Consider the following 19,199-nt stretch of genomic DNA (forward strand, 5'->3'; position numbering starts at 1 on the left):
ACATAATGTTATTAGGTATGTTAGATCAGCTTTACCTTAAATATGTCATTCGACCATCACCGCCGTTAGTAAAACTAAAGGCATGCTGTTTGCGAAAAATGTGACCCACACGACTACAGGGCACGATCTCAATTTCCCCTCCGCAAAGCCATAATTTGATAGCGAATTCTATTGATTCACCACCCCAAATCTGTAAATAATAAAAAGTTCTTACTACCAATTTTATAATGTTATAATATATTTTATCAAAAAAAGAAATATAGAATTTTGGACATTTTATTGATTCTAGAAAACATGTATGTAGATTAAAGAATGTTAAGAGGTATCACGTTTCATGGAAAGTAAAAGTGAAAGTGTTTATTGATTTCACTCGCTACACAATATCTCCATTCAAAAAATCGGCAAAATACTCTATAGCATATATTAGGAGGTATGTGTAATAAAATGGATACTTACTTAATAATAATACCAACCTACCTACATGTGCATATAATTTGTTTAATATATATATCACATATAAACTGTTTGAGGTTATTAAATTAAACAACTACTATTTTCTCAAAGTATAAGTAACAGTGCACTTAAATATGAATACATATTCCATTTTAGAGATTATCTAACTTCTCTCTCTCTATTATGTCCATTTCAATTCTGGTTAACAACTTTGGAATCATATAAGAATAACCACACCACCAATGAAGTTAAAAAAAAAATTGTTTAATCTGTGCTTTGTTGGGCTTATGCTGTAAATATTGATAATGGCTAGCAGCGTGTTATCACTATTACATCTCAAATAACTCATGTCCATCAACTAGTATCTGATATTCACAAAAAGTAACATGCAGTATCGGACAGTATAAATAACAATATTTGCAGAGCGTTTACATACATACTTCCAGAAGTGAGTTGAAAGCATTCAATTTAAAAAACCAATTTCGAGATATCATAAAAATTCCACCAGAAAATACAGGACTTCTGTGAATGAAACAAAAAAAACATTATATAAAGTAAAACTTAAGGCTTTAGTGAGTTGGGCAAATACCAACAACAATGAAAATATAAGCAAATGGTAGGAAAATAAAAAAAAAGAATATTGAAAACGAAGCTGAAAATGAAAATGGTAAATCTGTTAAGTGAATTGCGGTCCATGAAATGGAAAAATATTTACAAAAATACGAAAACGATTTTCTTTTCCATTATTTTTTCGTTTATTTTAATAAAAGCTACAGTTGATGTGTATAAAGTGAGGGATATGGAAGTTGGAAAGGAAAAAAATTAAAAAGGCAGCAAGAACTAACAACAAAAATTAAAAAAACAATACAAAAAGCAATGAATTTCGGATGAATTTCGAATAAAAAATCCAAAGAAACAGCATTCAAATGTGAAGCTACGTCCAATTTTGGTAATTCAATGTGGCTTATGCCAAAGGGGCACACATTTGATAAACTACAATGAAGTGCAGCAGCATATTATGAAATCCCTGACCCCATCAGTGACCCTACTTTTTATGTGCGATATATTGACATATTTTGAAAGTTCATCCTATTAGTATTTCAGTGAATATCAGCGAGTAATTAGGAATTAAAATGACAAACTGGCAATGTCATGAGTACTCGTAATAAATAAACTAAAAAAATTTTGAACGTAAGGCACTGGCATGGATAAAAATAAGAGTTTTGAGTATAACATAAAAAAAAATCAAAAACAAATAGTGCTTCGCTCAATTAATTAATCAATTGTATTAATTAATAAATTAATTGGTATATAAAACAAATCAAGTCCAGTCAGCTCTTCGCTGCATCTCGAGGCATAATAGAAACAATTGTAATAAATTTTCAGATAACGCTCACATGAACCACTTCAGCCATGCAATTTTGTTCCAACGCTGCAAGACCATTTTGATTGTGTGACATTGCTATTCGAACCCCCAGCCTAAAAGGGTTGTTTCACCTTTTGAAATCTTCTTTCACTCATAAGACGTACCTATATGACATAGTTAACTGATTTTAGCAGACAGAATATGTTAACTAATAATACCATTCCGATAAGATTGCTCGATCTGAGTTGATAGAGTGTTAATCTTTCAGTATTACTTTATATGCCCTTACTATCATAAGCGTGACAGGAACCATGATCTTTTTAACTAGAATAGTTTTGGGTTTTTTTATTGTTCAATTTGGATACTTAGTTGACCCTCTTAAATACCGTTTATTGCATATGCCTTGAATTCTAGCATAACCGCTCAAAGGTTTTATGACTTCAATACATACCTTCAATACATATCGATTTGCCAATACATATCCAATGTTTTTCAACATTCCTGCATTTTACAAAAACTGATGTATTGACACCTTCAAAATATTGTTTATAAAAAAGTTTTAGCACTTCTTGAAAATACGTCGCTATTTTAAAATGATGTCTTATTTTGATGTGAAGCATCAGGCATTATATATATATTAATGAATTGTTATACATATATACACAGTGGTGTAAAAAGTCATGTGCTAAAGAGGGCCGGTCGATATAATAGAAAATATATTTTAGCGGTGTTTTTGTAGTTTATAAACTGTAGATTATGTTGTCAACTGAATGAAGTTGAAGATCTATCGACGCCAGTCTGAACATTCATATTTTAAAACTTTTATTAAAATTAAATACGTACACATTTAAGAATGTGAATGTGAATGGTATCGGATATGACAAAAATGTTTTTATAGCATTTTTTTGTTTTTATTTGTTTTAAGTAGTTTTCTTTATAAATAATATTTTTTGTTACTGTTTACTCGATGACCTTGTCAATTATTTCTACTTATTTGATATACCTTCACCCAAACGTTATTGTACGAAATCTCAAGCATATTCAAGTAAAACAAAAACTATCTTACCTGAAAGCTTCTTTATCATTTTGTTCCATATTTTGACGCTGCACCCAATGAAAATGTAAATTCCAATCGAAACCACCCATTAGATTCTTTGAACTTGCACGATAATCCAAAGTCTCAGTGTCGATGATATCTAGCACAGGACTAACAGCTACCATGTTGACATTACGTGCACTTCTACCAAGAGCAGCGTGAGCAATACGTTCCAACATGGGCTCCAACCAGCCAACATTAACTTCACAATGACTGTCGAGAAATAGCAAATAATCGCCGGTAGCAAGTCGAGCACCAAGATTACGTGATTCAATCAAGCCCAAACGTCGTGGATTGCGTTGCATTTTAATTAAACCTATGTTAACAGGCCAAATTAAGGCATCAGTGTTGGAAAGCGTTTTATTATGTGCGAATGGTGGGAAATTGAGTTGGCTTAGCACTGGCAAAATTGTATCTTTCGAGAATATTGAGAAGAAGGAGAAAATTATGAAAATGATTTATTAAGGCAGCTGTGGCATACATTAAAAATCCTACCATCATCACTGTAGTCATCGATTAAAATAATTTCGTGCAAATATTTCGCAGGGGTACGTTTGTGCACAGACATAATCGTTCTGATAAGCGCTGAGCGCGCCTCATTGTGATACGTAATTACAATCGAAACTTTTGACCTTGCCGCTGGTGGCAATCGGTAGGTGTGAGCAGCACAACTATAATTACATTTATCCCTCTTTCATGTACTATTGTACAACTATTGGCATACTTACCGCTCGTCACGTGTGTCCGGTAACGCGCGTAAGCTGCCAATCTTATCACTAATTGCATTGTTATAAAAATAGTATTCATAGGATTGTGCGGGTGTTTTGCTGATAAACTCTTTAAGCTCTATGACATCTGCGACTCTAATACGTTCCACGCCTGTAGGTGAGTCCAACTATAAACAAAATGTTTTACGACTTGAGAGATAATAAGTTTATATTAAGTTTTTGTGAGAGAATTCATACATGCGAAATGATAAAGTCACGGCTCAACAAATTGTATTCGAATATCTTTAAAATGAAAAACAAACATAGCAACGAGAAAAAACTTAACACTAAATATCTTCTACGGTTTGATTTATACATAACTCTTAACTGGGATTTGAGTTGAAAACATACGAGTCTGACTATCGGCGCGGTACCTTCCGTTCGTTAAAATGGCAAAAAAATAACTAATTTTGCGCTCATAAAATCGCTATAAATTTCTATAACAAATTTTTGATCTATTTTTAATTTCTAACGTTTATTTAAGGTTGCCATGAAAAATAACAAATAAATGCAAATAAATAAATATTTAAACTTGGCACTTTGATTATGTCGTCACGCCTGCCGTAGATTGTTGTGTAATATTGTGGTATTACTTTTTGCCAAAGATAAGATACGTCTGCGGTGAGCTCGTAAATTAAATTGTCAGATAAATTAACATTTTTGTCATTTTCTCACAACAATGAAGTGCTAATTACTTCACTAATTTGTACTGAAACAAATTGAAAGCTCGTTTTTTACCAAAAAGCAATTTTTTCCCTATTAATTTCAAATGACATTCTTAGCACAAATATTTCATAGAGATAAAAAAATGTGAAAGAAATTAAAATATCAGTTTAATATATGCACGTGACAAAATATCTTTTATTGCAGGCTTTCACAACTATCAAGTAATTAATAAAACAATTTCAGAAATATTATTTTAAAAAATTTAATGCAGTACATATAATTTAAAATTGATAAGCCAGTCATGTATAACATTTAATATTATTTAATATTCAGTGGTTTTCAAAGACCACTGAAAATGTGCATTTAGCGATATCCGAAACAGCTGTGATATCAAAAAAAAAATTCATTTGATTTAGAATTTTATTAGACATACATATTTTCTTTTCTATTCAAAATGAATTTCTTGCTAAACAACATTAAATTTTTATCCAGATATTATTGGAAACTACGCTTTGAAAGATCTTTGTTTTTCCTTGCTACAGAAAATATGTTCTGGTGTAGTTCTGGTGTAGTTATCCACGTTCTTAGTTTTCATATCATTTTCGACGCCATCAGTCCGTAATCTAATTTTTTCAACGTAAAAAATATCTTACCTATGTAAGATATTATATTATTATATATATATATATATTTATATAGATATATATTATTGTTAGGGGATGTGGCACTGAGACCGTTGGATCTATTGTGCCACCTTTTGGGTTCAGAATAGTTCTCTAAGCCCTGTTGCATTAATAAAAAATAGTATAGAACCTATTTTATAGAGTTTTATTGCCTCTTCCGTAAGAATATACATTACCTGGAGCCTATTCCGCATGTGCATTAGCGCGGGAGGTTCTAACAACACATGTGTGGCCAATTCCTCATTCTCTTCACAGAATCTACAATTTACATCCGTAAGTAAATCCAATGTTGTAAGATGGTATTTCAGTTTACAGTGCCTGGTTAGGATTCCTGTGATGATTCTATATTTTTCTTTTTATATGTTCATACAGTCATACAGTGTTTTGGATTGTTTTAATCTTAATATATTATTATCCTAGAAATCGTTTTTATTGTGGTTTTCCTTTACTTTTATGAGAGATAAGAGCGTACTATTTCAACTTCCTTTCTATATTGAATTCTTTAATTGAAGCTCGAAAACTATCTTCTTCTAACTATCTACATAATTTGAGTTGATATGAACAGAGAGTAATAACTCTTTCCCTCACCTCCTTCCCCATAAATGTGTGAGAAAAAAATAAAATAAGATTTGCCTGATTGTTTCAATTAATGTTTTACCGCATTCCCCCTTCTCTGACCTCATTTAGCCTACCTTTCTGGCTAACCACTTATATTAAATGATACAGTATTTTTCTACTGCTTAAAATGTTGTCAAAAAATTCAGAGCATAAGAATATTTTGGTTTGGTAAGTAGCTGCAATAATCCATAATCTGCCATTTGCAAAGAGTTCTAATACAAGTTTTTAAGCGAAACTCTTTAAAGACTCATTAATCATAATTTTAAAATATTTTTAATAATTTTAAACCAAAATGGCACTCAATGAGCCTTAACTTTATTGATATATCTACTCTGTGCACACATAAATAACAAAGATTCCATAATGCAACCAAACATTACAGCCAAACACATCACATTTGCGTACTTAGAATATATCAATAAGGTATGGAAATTATTAATGTCAGATGTTTTGACACATTCCCCGAAAAGTCCAACATAAATAACTAAACAGTTTCCCTTCGTTCATATGTGTTTGGGACATAAATTTTCATGAACTAACAAAATAATTTCACACATCATTAACACCTGAAAGAGTTAAGGGACAAACATAAAAAAAAAATACATCTCAATCTCGACATATCTCGTTTATATAAAAATATCAGCTTAAGCCAATCTCAATAGATTTTCACAGATTTTCAGTTTCACTTATGCACAAACTCAATGGCAGTCAATTTCATCGTCAATGGTTAATAGCACAAATGAGGAGGGCATGTTACTGGCAAAGGATTTGAGATATTGAACTGTTGTACATTTTCCGAGAGAGACGGCATATGAAGACAGTGTGCATATTGTACGCTACAAATGATCCATGAAATTTGTTTAAATTAAGCTCTCTTTGTTACTTATGTGTATCTGCATCTGCAATCTTCATAAGCAGAACAGTCTCTACTTGTGCTGAAGCAATCATTAACATTTGATTACATGCATGAGGTATGCGATTTTGGATAATCCTGAATTTGCATAGAAATGAAAATGTAAAATAAAATTTTCCGGCCAACTTAACCAATGTATCTTGCATGTCTGTATTCTATTTGTTTTGCATATGCACTCAAATATTAAATTGTTATTTCCTTTCAGAAAGAAAACAAAAATATAATTTCACAGACGACCATAAGTCTATGAAATGCATAAGGCTTGAAGAAGGATGCTGCAGTTTTATCAGTTCTCAAAGACTTTGCATAAATCAGAGCTATTTGCAATATTGTCCACAATTTAATAAATAATTAATTGATTTTATTTACTCTTGATGTTATCAATTGACAAATAGACAAAACTTAAAATAGACTTTTTCATTCATAAAGATTTATTAGGTTTTACAATTCAAATTGAAATTGTAGAATTTTATATGTTTTTACTTCAAAATGCAATTAAAATCCAAATAAAATTGAAAATGTAAAGAAATGTGAAAATCAATAGATTTATTTGTTTTTCTATTTTGCAATAACTTGAAATAGGATAAATATGAGAAACATTGTTTCACGAGTCCAGAAATGGAACAGAATCACAAATCAATTAACTGTCACTATTAATATACGTTTTAACTTAAGTGACACTTTAAGTCTGACAGAAACTGTTCAATATATATTTTCCAAGATCGATAAAATATAATTTTAAAACCAGTGCTATGTTATGGTATTATAATTAAAGCTTACTGCGACCAAAAGAGTCCTATTGTAGAAATTTCACTATTGATTATACAAAGCCTTTTAAAGCTTTGTGAAGAAAGTCCAGAACTACTGCCGTATACCTTCTGCTCAAAAAGTATCCGTATTTGGTTGTTTGTTAATTACTCCTTAAGTAATAGACCTTTTTCAAAAGTTTTATGTTGGTACACTCTTTCTTGACATATGGTACAAAATTGAGCGCCATCTGTCAATTGCTTTGTTTACAGCAGCTGTTAATGTGAGACTACCTCAAGTGCATTTAGCGATTTTTACTATGGAAAATTGTTGTGGACGCGATTTTTTGACCAAACACGGCACCACTGTCATCGCTCAGACACCATATTCGCCAGATCTGGCGCCGTGCGACTTTTTCCTGTTCCCGAAATTCAAATTGCCTCTTCGTGGTAAGCGTTTTGAGTCGATTGAATCGGTAAAAGAGAATTCGCTGAAGGAACTAAAAGCCATACCTGCATGGGCCTATGAAAAGTGTATGGAAGATTGGGTTAATATGTTGGCATATGTGTATCGCTTCAAAAGAAGCATATTTTAAAGGAGATGAAATAAATTTGAAATAAAATTTAAATAGTGCGTTTTATTTACAAAATCCGTGTACTTTTTGAGCAGAAGGTAGTATCATAATTTTTGTATTAAGTTTTCACAATTTGAATACATTTAGGAATTGCTAAACGATCCATACGATCCATATGATGTGGTAATCCGCAAAAAAATCGTAATGGCTTGTGCGACAGTTTTTTGTGACATCTAACGTATATTGATTATATCACATTTTTAAAAATTGTGGGTAATCGAAATTTGTGTAATATAGGACATTCGAGTCCCACATTGGAGTAGTTATAGGACGCATAGGTAGTTATGTTTATTCTCAGTATACAAAATATCTTCGCTGCTTCTTTCAAAATGTGAGTTTGTATTTAAAATTAAATTCGCAATTTCCTTACAAAAAGATAGTGTGCCTCGCAGACAATTATTGCATGTCACCTTGTGAACTAAACTTCAGCTATTTAGTCAATTTTAAAAAGGAAACTGGGAGATAATGATCACAAATAATTTTTAAATGAATCTACAATATTTATACCTTCAATTGCCAGTATATAGAAATATGTCTAATATAATACATATGTAAAAAATAAATAAGTATAATATATCATGTAACAAAACCTACATAAGATACTATTTGAAGAACAGCAGTTGATGCCATTGTTATCATACTTTGGTGCTATAGCTCATGGCGAGCTTTAGCCTGCATAATAATTTATACCATATTCACGTAGCTATTTTATTCGTAAAGGTTCTCCGATTTTTATTGCCTAACTTAGCCAAGTCTACATCGACATGTTACATCGAGGCAACGTATAGGTTATCATACATTTTTTAAATTCTATGAATGTGCATTCATAATTTTTGAATTGTTCCATAATTTTTTCGCAGGATGCTTTTTGTTCCTTCTTATGAAATAGTAGAATTAGTTCAATTTATCTTGTATCTTTTTAAAGGCATATTTTTATAATATTCCATATTCAAATATTCCCTTTCATCCTAAACAAGTTTTGAATAGAACCTTCAGTGTTGACAAGCCATAAAGAGGAAAGCAAAGCAAACAAAAAAAAATCATAAATAAATTTATATGCAAAATGCAAGTAAATTTCATAACCAATTCAATTCAATTTATGAAATAAGTACACTCACCAAAGATACAATTCCAAAATTGCATACAAAAGTGCCGTTCGTTTAGAAGCAGAAATTTGAAAAGGAAGAAAGTGCATCAAAAATAAAGGAGTCGAATATAAAGTATCTAGTACATGTGCCACATCTACATCTGCGCAGGCACTGTGCAGAGGTCACTAAAAACACTAGAGGAGGAGGAAAGAAACAAAGGAATTTGAATAACATTGTAATTTGAATTTTGTAAAATTTCCATGTTTTGTATTCTAAAAATTGGTGCCGTAAGGAAGATTTTAATGTGGCTAAATTGATAGGAATGCTATTGGGCACTGGGTGTATGTCGCCATAGTTATATATTATATATGCTAGATCAGATCTAGTGGGTTGTGGTTGGATTTAAATAATAAAATATATAAAAGGATATAACCCAATTTGTCAAGAGCACTTAAAAAAAATTCAACTTAATCATTCAACCACCGAAAAGATACAAAATACAATGAAAAATTAAAAAATAGTTTCGTTTCATTTAAGGTCAGCATATCTGTAACAGCTTGTACTTTCCAAAAAATGTGAGCTTTTGTGGTCATTGTTGGCAATTGGAAAAAAGTAGAAAAGGACACGAGAATCCTGCTGATTGCGCTATTAAAAAGTGGAACATATTTTTAATTAAAAGTATTTGTGACAAACTTTAGGATGCTGCTGTTTGCGTGGACTTCTGTTTCAGTGTTTAAACCAAAATTTAATACTTTTGGATAGAAAATAAATTATTTAAAACATTAATAAGGTCAAGTACAAGTTTAAATACTTAATTATAGATACAGTTTTGTTACACTTTATAGTTATATATGGAGTATATATAGTACGTAACACTTAATATTAATATGATGTCAATATTATGATTAGTATTACTATTGACAAAATTAGTGATCCATATAACAGATAACTGACAGATTGATTAATAATATCACTGACATTGAAAGCTCTGTCCTCTCATGACCGTTACACAAGTCTAGATTGCGAGACAGTGTTATGTATTGTAATTAAGCACTTTCGGGTTCCAAATATCTTATCTACGACACATTTATATTACGATTACAAAAAAAGAAACTAGTTCCCATAAAATAATATATGATAATCAGTCTTTAGTCTAACGAATGGTGCCTAATGATTTCTAGTTACCTTCTACGATTTGGCATATCTTAATTGCGGTACTATTCTGAACCCTTTCCTGTAGAGAAAACTATCTAGTAATGTGAACGATATACTCTTGAGATATATGATAATAAATAAATGTTTTACTTTAACATCGATAGCATAACATATGACTACCCCATCAATTTTCTGCGGCAACGGGCATTTAAACCAGTTGTGTGGTACGTATAACGAAACGTGGTTATATAAATGTACATAACGATGAAAAAAGTTAACAGGTCTAGAATTGCCGCTTTAAAAATAAATTTCAATTCTAAAAACTAGATCAATATCTGGTTCAATATCAAAATTCAAGTCAATGTCAATTACATTCTAGGGTTAACGAGGTATTATGTACTTAATATTCGCCAGGGAAGAAAAGGAGTCTCTTAATGCATATCTTAATTTGATATTTATTTACAAGTAACGGGTTTTTTTTATAAAAACATATAGTCACAAATATTGGAAATTTTAACACATTCGTATATTCATATACATATTATTCTTCAAGAAAATGTGAAATTAGTGCTACTGGATTACTTACATATAAGATAAGATTTGACTATTGTAGTTACTATATATCATGTATTTGTATCTTCTTGTTTTATTGATAAAATCATCTAGTGTCTAAAATAAATACGTTCCTTAGTTGATGAGCATCTGCTATGTCTATGACTATTAGGATTTTTTGCTATTAAGTCATAGTTACTGGTGCTACTGGATTACTTACATATAAGATATAATTTGACTATTGCAATTACTATTTATCATGTATTTGTATCTTCTTGTTTTATTGATAAAATCATCTAGTGTCTAAAATAAATACGTTCCTTAGTTGATGAGAATCTGCTATGTCTATGACTATTAGGATTTTTTGCTATTAAGTTATAGCAGCATTTGTTATAATTATATAAATTTAAATTATAAAAAATTTATTCAGAATTATGTTAGTATATTCCCCAGCATTGTCTGATTTTAATCAATCATTCGATTATTCAATCGAAAACTTTTCCGTAAATGATATTTGCATATAAGAATAAGCAATTTTTTTTTTGATCAATCCTGTTCAAATATTAATGCAATTCATTAAAGTTTTTAATTTTGAAGCGTCCCTTGCTGCAAAGGATAATCGCTGCTAAAAAGGAATATTTAGACATCTGCTCGTGCATAAAATTAAAGAATCAAAGTGAATCGAACTTTTTAATTCTGCCATTACTTTTCGTTAGTAGTCAGTTAAATAATTTTGTGTAATAAAATTTCAAAGAAACTAAAATAAAAAATATCTGAACTTAATTTCGCCATTATTGAAGCAGCAAAGAGCCTGCAAACTTACAAAAAATTGATACTCTAAAAAATATCTATAAACTTTTGCTTTTACACAGAACAAAAAAAAAATTTAAACTTTAAGCCCAAATAAGGAAAAAAGGAAAACTAAAGGCAAAAAAACTAAGGACGAAACTAGAGAACTTTGGCTTTGGCTGCGCAAATGCAGCTGGTTTTGTGTTGGATAAGATAACTGAATTTGTGCGCTGCTCTATGTGCCGCTTTCGGCTATCATTTTCCACTAAAACTGGTGGCTACGTTCCCGCCCGTACTCCCCGGCAATTGTCCCGCATAACAACTTTTCGCTCAACTTCTGCATGGATTTTGTGTGTTTGGTGATTTCTTTTGTTGTTTTTGTTATTTACGGAAAGCGTTCGATGCAAAACTCTATTATTGCCCGTTGTTATATCTATAGTTTTTGTTGGACTTTTTTCTTCTTGGCAAGTTTTTCGTTTGGTTGAAAAACAATTAACTTTTTCCATAAATTTCGCTAAGAAACATTTCCGCTAAGGCTAGCGCAATATGCCAATACTCGGTATGCCACTGACAGTTCATGGGGGTGTTCGAGGATATGCAAGGATGCGTGAGGATGTGCGCTCTTGACTGCATATACTCGATATAGCACACATTTAATGTATTGAATGGTTTCGAATTGGCATAATGGATTTTTCAAATGAATTTATTGCTTGTTGCAGTTTCGTATTTGAACCACTTTCATTGTTTTCATGTGGTTACGAGCTGGGGTTTTAACTCGAGTGAAACAAATTAGCTTTCTAGTATCTAGCAAATTAAATAAATTTTCTTAAACAACCAAGAGAAGTATCAGAAAAAGACAGGAGCTTGGAATGCAGTTGACTTTTATGCTTTGATGTAGTTTTTTTTAAAGAACGAAGTTATTATAGCAAAAAATAAGTGAAAGTGCTATATATAAAAAAGTATTATTAACCGAAGACTAAGTAAAAATGAAGTATTAAAATTAAGATTTTATCATCAGATCAAATCATTAACATGAACTAAATTTATTCACGAGTATGAACAAAAATTATTTTTAATATTTATTGAAGATGATTACTTCAATTTCGGATCAATCTCAGGAATTGAGTCACTTCAGCCGGGTTAAATGAGGCGAAAACGATTTACATAATCAAAAATTTGAATTTTTTGTACTACATACACATAAGAACGTATTAACATATTGCCCTGTAAGAGTTCAGGAACTATTCCAAAACATATAAACTCATTTTATTTCGGAATATTGCAAGGTAAAAGAATTATTTATAGAGTAATTCTAATACTGCTTTATGTACTAGCAATACCCCTAAATCAAATGCTAAAATTTCATTCTTCCATGAAATTTTCCTAAGGTTATTAAGTTGGCTGGTGAAATACTTACTATGTATTTTTTTTATAATTTGCAGATGAAAAATTCAATTTTGCAAAAGGAAAATTTTGTATATTTTCTATTGTAAAACTCATCTTTATAAAATAAATTAAATTTATTTTATCTAATTAATGTAATTAAATTTTTATGATAATGATTTGACCAATTTGAAAGTTTCAGATTTTGATTTAAGTAGTTTCATGCAAAACTTACAAAGACTTCGATTAGCTTAACAAATAAATATTTAAGCACTAATTTCAACAGCAGCTCCCAGTTTGTGGGCACCACCACCAATGTCTGTACCTTCAATCAAACCACATAGAAAGAACGTTACACCGTCTCGTACTTTCTGCTGATAACCAAGTCCCAATTGACCATCAGTATTGATCTTAGCACGTAATTTTGCAGATGAATCCTCTAGATGATACACGGCACCAATACTTAGCTTATTTTCTTCACCTTCTGATTTGAAGTTACCCTGCAGTGCAGCTTCGATATTATCAGCACATCTATAATATATTGCTCCAGTGAATTCTTCTAAGTCTTTAAGCTCTACATGAACGGCCAATTCATCCTTTTCATAACCAAGAGCAAAATTATTTTTATTTAAACTCCAGTCTTGTGTATTAAGTTGAGTTGATAGGCCACCCAGAAAGGAATTGTAACCCAAAACAAGTGATGCATCAACGTTTGGACCATTCGTATCAATGTCACAACTGATGTCAAACTTGACATTTTCATGCGAATATGCACCGAATATCTTACCTTCCTTCTCACGTGTATTCAATTCATAACTGCCCTTGATGCCAACTTTAACCCCTTCAGCAATTTTGTCAGAACATGAGACTTCGGCGAATAACTTATTATCGGTATTCCATTTTTCAATCAAAGTCAAACCATAATCAGGAATTACATACTTTGAATCAAGTTGACCAAAAACTTTTCCATCATCCTCTTTGGAGTAACCAGTTGAGTTTAAGTCGAGACCAGCAGTCGTCTTCGCATTGCACATAATCTTCCATAACCCAAAGTGGTAACCCTTAGTAAGAACATTACGTGCCCAGCTTCCAATATCTACGTAGGATGGCGGAGCCATTTTTCTAAATACAGCAGGTAGTTCTTAGATTCAGACTATAAAACAAACAGAAAGCTAAACATATTTTATATTAATTTTTTTCTTATAAAAATGTTGACTACAATATTTATTTTTATAAAAATTTTTGAAACTCAAAGTTAACTGAGTTTTACGAGACACGTTTATACATATTATTAATAACTTTGTATAATCGAACTATAAGTTGTGTGTAAATAATAAAAAAATTTTGGTATTAATTAAATTATTTTAAATTTAAAGAAAGCATTTTCAAACGTTGCAGTCCACTGCAGTTGTAGAAAAATTATGAGCAGACATGGAGAAAAAGGAACCATTGTAGTAACTGATATATGTATAGTAATGATATTGATAAAAATTATCACTTTTAACTGAAACTGTTTGATATCTATGTATTTTTTCAAGGGGTTTGATGACATTACAAACCATTTAATTGAGGTTAGAATATATATAAATTAATAAGACGTAGATAACTATTGAAACTATTTGGTGAAATGGAATAGGCTTAGAACTTATCAATAAAATAAGATTAATTCTTAGAGTTCTACAATTGAATCACAATTCGCATATAGTCATAATAGAAGTTCTGAAATTTGAAAAATAAACACATCGAGTATAAATAATACCTGTATCTATGAATTACCAAATAAAGCCCATTTAATAAACTTTTATTATTGAATATGTGTTTACTGATATAGTAGGTTACTTTATAATCATTCATCACAAATTCTTTAGAATATTTCAAATTTTTTTTTTTAACTTATTTTAATAAAAATAATAATTTTTATGTAAATTAAATACAAATAAATAAAAAAAAATAAATAAAAAATAAATAAATAAAAAAAAGATAAGTAAATAAAAATTTTGTCATTATGACAAAATGTAATGAATAAAAGAATTTATTATATGCTTAAATATATGTTCCGTACTTTTTATCTTGGTATCAAATTGTAGTATTTCGTAGAAAAGGAAAAGCTTTTAATCAGCAAACATGTAATAAATGAATGCCAACAAAGGAGCTGAGCTTTAATTTAGTGGCATGCAACACAATTTCTATCCATTTTCCTGCTTAATCACATAAATAACACATTAGCATTCTATAAATCACATCCGCTTCACTTTGAAATTCATAAATTTTCATTTCTAACACTACTCTAAGTATAACGGATACACGCTCAGGATGATAAATGTAACCAAACACCTATGCTAGCAGAGATCTACGCACCCGAAACCAACTCCAACGCACGAATAAACCAACTCCAACGCCAACGCTAACGCCAAGACCATGAGCCAATAATAGTCGCAATGGTTTACTTAACACTTTACACCCCACTCCTTGCGGCTGTGTTACTTACGCTTTCATTTAAGTTGTAATACGCACCAATGATTACCGCTTTCGAAACACATTAAATACCTTAAAGTAAGCAAAGGAATACGCATCAGGGCAATTGCAAGGATACGTTTCAAGACAATTGCTGAAGTCGGTGTAAGCACGCGTCTACTAATGTTATTTAATATTATTTGATTTTTATTTTCTTGAATTTTTTCCTTATATTTTTTCTATTGCCAGTAGTTGTTTCCATAGCAGAAAACAATTGTTCTTCCGCACTCTGGAGTGCGAACACTGAAGTACTAATTTTTTTAATGTTTGCTATTTCGTGGCTGTTTTAGTGGCGTAGCTCTCGGTTAAGCAGTTTGCTCCATGTATTTTACTTTTTGCTGCAGGAGGGTATATCATTAAGGTGAAAATTATGCTACTAATTAGCTATTTTGTAGCAACAACGGCAGATATTGTAGCATCGGTAATCGTGCCAAAATCAGCAGCCAACACCGTTTGGCATTTGCCAGGAGTAGCAATAGAAAGGGAACGAGTCCTTTGAATGCAGCAAGTCTGGCAGTGAAAGCATTTCGCTGTGCGTAGAAGTTGAAATAGCTCAATACTTCTTCTATTCTTTCTTGATGGTTGTAAAGAATTTGACTTTTATGTTGATTTTAATTGTGGTTTAATTAAACTGTAGTGGCTTTAGCCTTTTCACACTTCCTTCTTCCTTCTAGTTTATATTGCGTTTAATATTACACTCTTCCTTGCAATTATTAGAACGTTATAAGACATAACAATGAACTGTAGTTAGTGGGATTGAAAGGATGAAATGGAGTAAGTGGGGGATGAATCAATGAAATAGCATATTGCGGTTTACGAAGTTTTCTTAAGTATTTATAAAACTAAAAGAAATTAACTGAATTTTAGTAGATTATTAAAACGAATAAAACTAGTAACATTTCTCTTATTATAATCGAAAAACAAATTGAATATTTTCAGGCTCATATATGTAATATATTATATGTAATTATATGTAATATATATAGTAATATAAAATTAAATGTATTGTTAGTGTTAGTTAATTTGTTGATTAAGATTCTTCTTTTGCAATTGGAAAAAAATTGTGTTTCTAAAAATTGTTTATTCTTCTCTTTTAATAATAAGTAACATGTTGTACTGAAAAGTAGCTATAACATACCTGACCTGATTGAAAAAGTAAATAAAAACTATTTTAACTATTTGAAAGCTTAAAAAAAGTATCTATGAAAAAGGAAGTTAGGATAATATATTTAAGTCAAACTCAGAGCTGTAGCTTGCTTAATTGAGAAAGTTAATAAAAACTTTAGAAACTATCTTAAAGTTTGAAAAATTTATTACCTTTTAATTTAAGTATGTTAACAATTTGATCTAGTTTTTAATAATCAATTCGAGCAGGTTATCTATTTGGTCTAGTACTGCTAACAAAGTTGTGATAAAACATAAATATGATTAAAGTTATGAATTACTAATTTTTAATAATCAACATCATACTTCATTGATAGTTTAGCAGACTGTTCATCGGTGAACGCAAAAAACCTATTAAATTATCTAAATTCGACGGGTTGAATTTAGTCTCAACTATTCTATACTAGGGTTCTTGCGAGGAATATGGTAGCAAAACGGTGAAAAGTCGCTAATTGAGGTATATGGAAGTTATCTAATAGCCTGCCACTGCAACCGACCAACCAACAACATACTTTATTAATTCGACTAGGGTATCTATTTGGTCTAGTACTGCTAAAAAAATTGTGATAAAACATAAATATGATTAAAGTCATGAATTACTAATATGAAACATAATTTATATTTCATAATTTTGAAAAAATAAACCTTGAACTCTGTTTCGGTAATGTTAAAAAATAAACTGTCAACTTAAATATTAGATGATATCAGAGCATTTTCGGAGCATTTTCGAAGCATTTTCATGTTGAATACACAATTATTTTATAATTTATTTTAAAGCTTAAGGCATATTAAAATATTAAATGTCGTAAGAGCAGTACTAATAGCCACAAAGTGAAGTTAAATTTTAATATTTACTAAAATGCTAAGTTCAGCAAAATGTATTTGAAATGTCCAACAACTACAACAACAACAACAACAACAATAATAACAACAACTACAATAACTACAGCAATAAATAAATAAAATAATAACAAAACCAACAGGAGCAAAACATTTTAAATACGCATAAAAGTTGACAGAAAAAAGGAATAAAAGAATTTTTACAACATTTTAATAGCGAAAATGAAGATTTATTACTGTAACGGTAACAGTAAAGACAGTGGCAGCGGCAGCGTCAACGGCAGAGGCAACGACAGTGGCAACAGCAATAAAGACAGTGACAGTAAAAAATGTTGAGAAAAAAAGCTAACTTGTCCGGTAACGTCACTAAAATGAAAAAGTGCAAAATCCTTGCCTTGCTTGCCTTGCCATGTCACGTCAAAGTTTTACGTGGTGGCAACATTAACGCTTGACGTAAATTTAAACGTGTGCGTAACTGTGTGTGTATGTATTGGTGAGTCTCTGAAATGGTTTGGCACATCGTCATACCACAAAAAATTCGTTTGGCAATTTTCTTTGTTTTTGTTTTTGGTAAAATGTTGATACCTTAGCGAAAGTGAAGTGGATCCCCCAACGCAAAATGCAAATTTTTAGCAAAAATTTTAAATTTATCTAATACTTTTTTTTGCTATCGTCACAAGTCACAGCTGCCGTTGCTTAAATTTACTAATTGTGTACAAATACAATTTAAAGAAATGAAAATCTCTATCTAAATTTATTACATTACCTTGAGCACGAAATTCCTTCACACTGTCAGCTTTCAAAGAAAATTTCAAAATAAATTTTCTACCAATGTTTTTTGAAATGATTTTCTGTTGCTAATTTTTGATCTCCAATAGTAAAGATTAACTTTTTTTATTTCTGTCATTACTAAAAATAATCTCGATTTTATTTAAAAAAAAAAAAAATACAAATATTTCAAATTAAAAAGCATACTTAGATTTTTAAAATAATAAAAACAGATTCAAACTACAACAATCTATAACAAACTAATGGTCTATAAACAATTACTGAAGCCGGCTTGGACTTATGACATACAATTCTGGGGTTGTGCCAGCAAGAAACACATTGCAACTATCCAGCGCTTTCAAAATAAAGTACTACGTTACCTCTTAATTGCTCCATATTACATTAGAAACAGTGATCTTCATCGTGATCTTGGCATGCCAACAGTCGACGAAGTGGCTAAAAGGTGTGCCGTTGCTCAGAAACAGCGTTTGAAAACATAAATCAACGTTACAGCATCCAGTCTTCTCCAGTCGGTTGCACTACCTAGACAGCTTAAAAGAAAAACAGTGGCAGACCTAATGGAGAACAATTAGCAAAATAGCTTCGTTTTTACCTTAAATATTCCAATCAAAGTACTTATTAGTACCTCTTATTTGTTATTTGTACGAGATGCAATATTAAAACGATTTTTGTCTATACCTATTTTAAGAAAAGAAATACTTGATATATACATTAATATGTACAGTATGTTAACTCCACAAGACCTTGTCAGCAACTTACCTTACTCACTTATTAAATACCTTAAAATATTTCTACTCATTTTAATTAAAAACTTTAGAGGCTAACAACGTCAAGTGACGCACAATGAACACTGCCGTCGTTCTAAGTACTTTCCACTAAATTTTCGCTATTCTCAATACCGTTCCATTGCATACTAAATCACTATGCACAACTATACTTTAGTTTTTTGTGCTGCTCTAGTGTGGCAGCTAGACTGTCGCCT

The 19,199-nt window shown here is 30.8% G+C and overlaps 2 protein-coding genes across 3 annotated transcripts in view; both read right to left on the reverse strand.

Annotated features, from left to right (window-relative positions):
* Positions 1-8,573, reverse strand: part of LOC119676780 (putative polypeptide N-acetylgalactosaminyltransferase 13) — an 8,982-nt gene extending 409 nt beyond the window's left edge. Inside the window, exons 1-6 of the mRNA XM_038088039.1 lie at positions 8,538-8,573; positions 3,644-3,810; positions 3,411-3,586; positions 2,886-3,330; positions 894-975; positions 36-190 (exon numbers count right to left, since the gene is read on the reverse strand). Of these exons, the coding sequence (XP_037943967.1) occupies positions 36-190; positions 894-975; positions 2,886-3,330; positions 3,411-3,586; positions 3,644-3,810; positions 8,538-8,573 (1,061 nt within the window). The remainder of the gene's footprint in view (positions 1-35; positions 191-893; positions 976-2,885; positions 3,331-3,410; positions 3,587-3,643; positions 3,811-8,537) is intronic.
* A 4,485-nt stretch (positions 8,574-13,058) lies between these two features.
* LOC119686240 (voltage-dependent anion-selective channel-like) lies at positions 13,059-18,325 on the reverse strand. Of its 2 annotated transcripts, none has more exons than XM_038100765.1 (2): positions 18,195-18,325; positions 13,059-14,063 (listed from the first exon to the last, which is right to left on the reverse strand). In XM_038100765.1, the coding sequence occupies exon 2, from the start codon at positions 14,026-14,028 to the stop codon at positions 13,177-13,179; it is 852 nt and encodes a 283-aa protein (XP_037956693.1). In that variant the 5' UTR covers positions 14,029-14,063; positions 18,195-18,325; the 3' UTR covers positions 13,059-13,176. The 2 variants fall into 2 exon arrangements, with proteins under 2 accessions (XP_037956693.1, XP_037956692.1); XM_038100764.1 differs by having other exon boundaries at positions 13,059-14,082.
* Between the last annotated feature and the right edge of the window lie 874 nt (positions 18,326-19,199).

This window comes from Teleopsis dalmanni, chromosome 2, assembly GCF_002237135.1.
Source record: "Teleopsis dalmanni isolate 2A chromosome 2, ASM223713v2, whole genome shotgun sequence".
Classification (NCBI taxonomy): domain Eukaryota; kingdom Metazoa; phylum Arthropoda; class Insecta; order Diptera; family Diopsidae; genus Teleopsis; species Teleopsis dalmanni.